The sequence below is a fragment of the Laetiporus sulphureus genome, assembly GCF_001632365.1.
Source record: "Laetiporus sulphureus 93-53 unplaced genomic scaffold LAESUscaffold_1, whole genome shotgun sequence".
Classification (NCBI taxonomy): Eukaryota; Fungi; Basidiomycota; class Agaricomycetes; order Polyporales; family Laetiporaceae; genus Laetiporus; species Laetiporus sulphureus.
Window position 1 is genome coordinate 2,151,680 of NW_024468510.1, and position 1,970 is coordinate 2,153,649.

The 1,970-nt window shown below is 55.3% G+C and overlaps 1 protein-coding gene across 1 annotated transcript; it reads right to left on the reverse strand.

Annotated features, from left to right (window-relative positions):
- Nucleotides 1–1,735: 1,735 nt before the first annotated feature.
- On the reverse strand, nt 1,736–1,932 carry LAESUDRAFT_754269 (uncharacterized protein; the record flags this gene model as incomplete). Its single annotated transcript, XM_040911865.1, has 2 exons — nt 1,736–1,863; nt 1,905–1,932. 2 exons carry the CDS (start codon nt 1,930–1,932, stop codon nt 1,736–1,738), a joined length of 156 nt encoding a protein of 51 aa, XP_040770791.1.
- Nucleotides 1,933–1,970: the final 38 nt, after the last annotated feature.

Below are 1,970 nucleotides of genomic sequence, written 5' to 3' on the forward strand. Positions count from 1 at the left end.
TCGCCTGTGGCGGCGCCCCTGGACAAAGCGCAGGTTCGACCGCGCGCGGGCCCGCCATGATTCAATTCTGAACGTACATTGGCACATGCCTTGGTCAAAGTTTTGGCGCTGATATGAGAGTGTTGTGCGATGTCTCTGCATGCCTTGCTGGTCGCCAAGACGAGCATGTACAGTACCTGTGTCATCCGAGAAGGTCCTCGATGTGATCCTAAAACTGATCGTGCGAGACGTGGCCAGCCTGGGCTACCTTCGCTGTGAACACATGTGAGATCAGCCGCGGCACATGAGTTCAATCCAAATGCCCTTGTGTATAGGTGCATTTGCAGAGATAGAGGCGGAGGCGGATCTGGGTCAGCACTAGAATATTTCACTGCCCACAAGCCTCGTATCACAATCCGATGAGTGTCTCTCCGTTGCCGTGATCAGTGCACCACTCCAGGTCCAGACGACCGCAGCGCAGTCATCTGCCAGCCATTCACGACTGCACAGTCCACAGCCGGGGCGGTCCTTGCGGGCTCCAGCACCATCGGCGAACAGTCGTGGAAAGTGCGTGGGATCGGCGCCGTCAAATCCGGGTCGGCTGACCGCCCTTCGACGCCCAAGGCATCTTCCATCCCTGGCCATCTCTATTTCGCTGTCCTCATTAATCCGGCGGACATATCACATCTCCAGATTGCAAAGAAGGTGAAGCATGGCCCCCCGCAAATCTCCGCGCAGCTTCACAAAAGAAGCTTCTTCTCGCAAGGTCAGCAGAGCCAGTTGGTATGAGAATGCTCACAGCAGCACTTCGAGGTCACCCACCTGCCTGCCATATGAATGGAAGGAATACACCACCGATGGAGTGCCTCGCACGTTGGTGGGTCGGTGCTCTCAAACAATGTCACTGTTTCATGTAGGCGGGGTCTTCAAGCGTTCGCCATGTCATGGAAACTAGGGCGGTAGCTGATGGTGTCCCGATCGATGCAGTCCTGAGGCGCCTATAATTTCATGCGAGGAAGACTCGGTGGGTCAGAGAAGCAACGACACAACCTGGATCCGCGCGAATGAATGCAGAGCCGCTCCGAATCACAGAACAATCTCAATTGTTCTCCTTCTAAGGCAGCGGCCTACACAATCAAGGCAGATCTCATTCGGCCATTGCGAGCTATGTGCTTTGAGCATGTCCGAATGGAGTCATACCGGTGAGCATCGTCATAAGCACCGTGTGTCGAGCTAAACGAACCTGAAACGAGTGTGAGGGTACTTGCGCAGTTGCTCGGAATAATGTGATCCAGGTAATCGCCCCGACCAACAGCGCAAGACAAATTAAAACACACCTAATGCGTTCCCCAAGCCCGAACCCTCGCCCGTCGGCGCGGATCCTCCGGTCATAGCGAAATTCCACACCAGAAAGGCACTTCCACAGCCAACATGGCGTGCAGATAGACATAACCGCTCATACGAGGCACCAGTCGAATGCCTAGGGACCGCGCTAGCAGGAAAACTATATCCATATTGAATTGAGCGTGCGGGTCATGCTGCACGCCTTGAGGATCTAATACATCGGGAATCAGTACTGCTATGTATGAAGCAGACGGACCATGCCAGGCCCGTCGATGTTTTGCTCAAGCTCCTTCGCATTCACACCCTGCCAGAGACAGATGGAACGGCGCTGAATCAGCTGTCGTCGCCAATCACCGAGCTACCCACATACCGGGTGCTACATACCACCATCCACTCGCACATGTGCACGGCTTTACAGCGTCTTATCCGCATTGAACCCGCCCTCCGTGCCGATTACCGCCGCGCTTGTCTTCGCATCCAAGAAGAGCTCACCCATCTCGTCGACGTCCTCCAGCTCGATCTGCTTGCGGCCAGCCAAACCTGCGAGGATCGAGGCGGGTGTGAGAAGCTGCAGTGCGTACCTATCGCGAGCGAGGTGAGCCACGACATGTCTGAATCAGCCATACGATCTGTACTGACGGAAACTT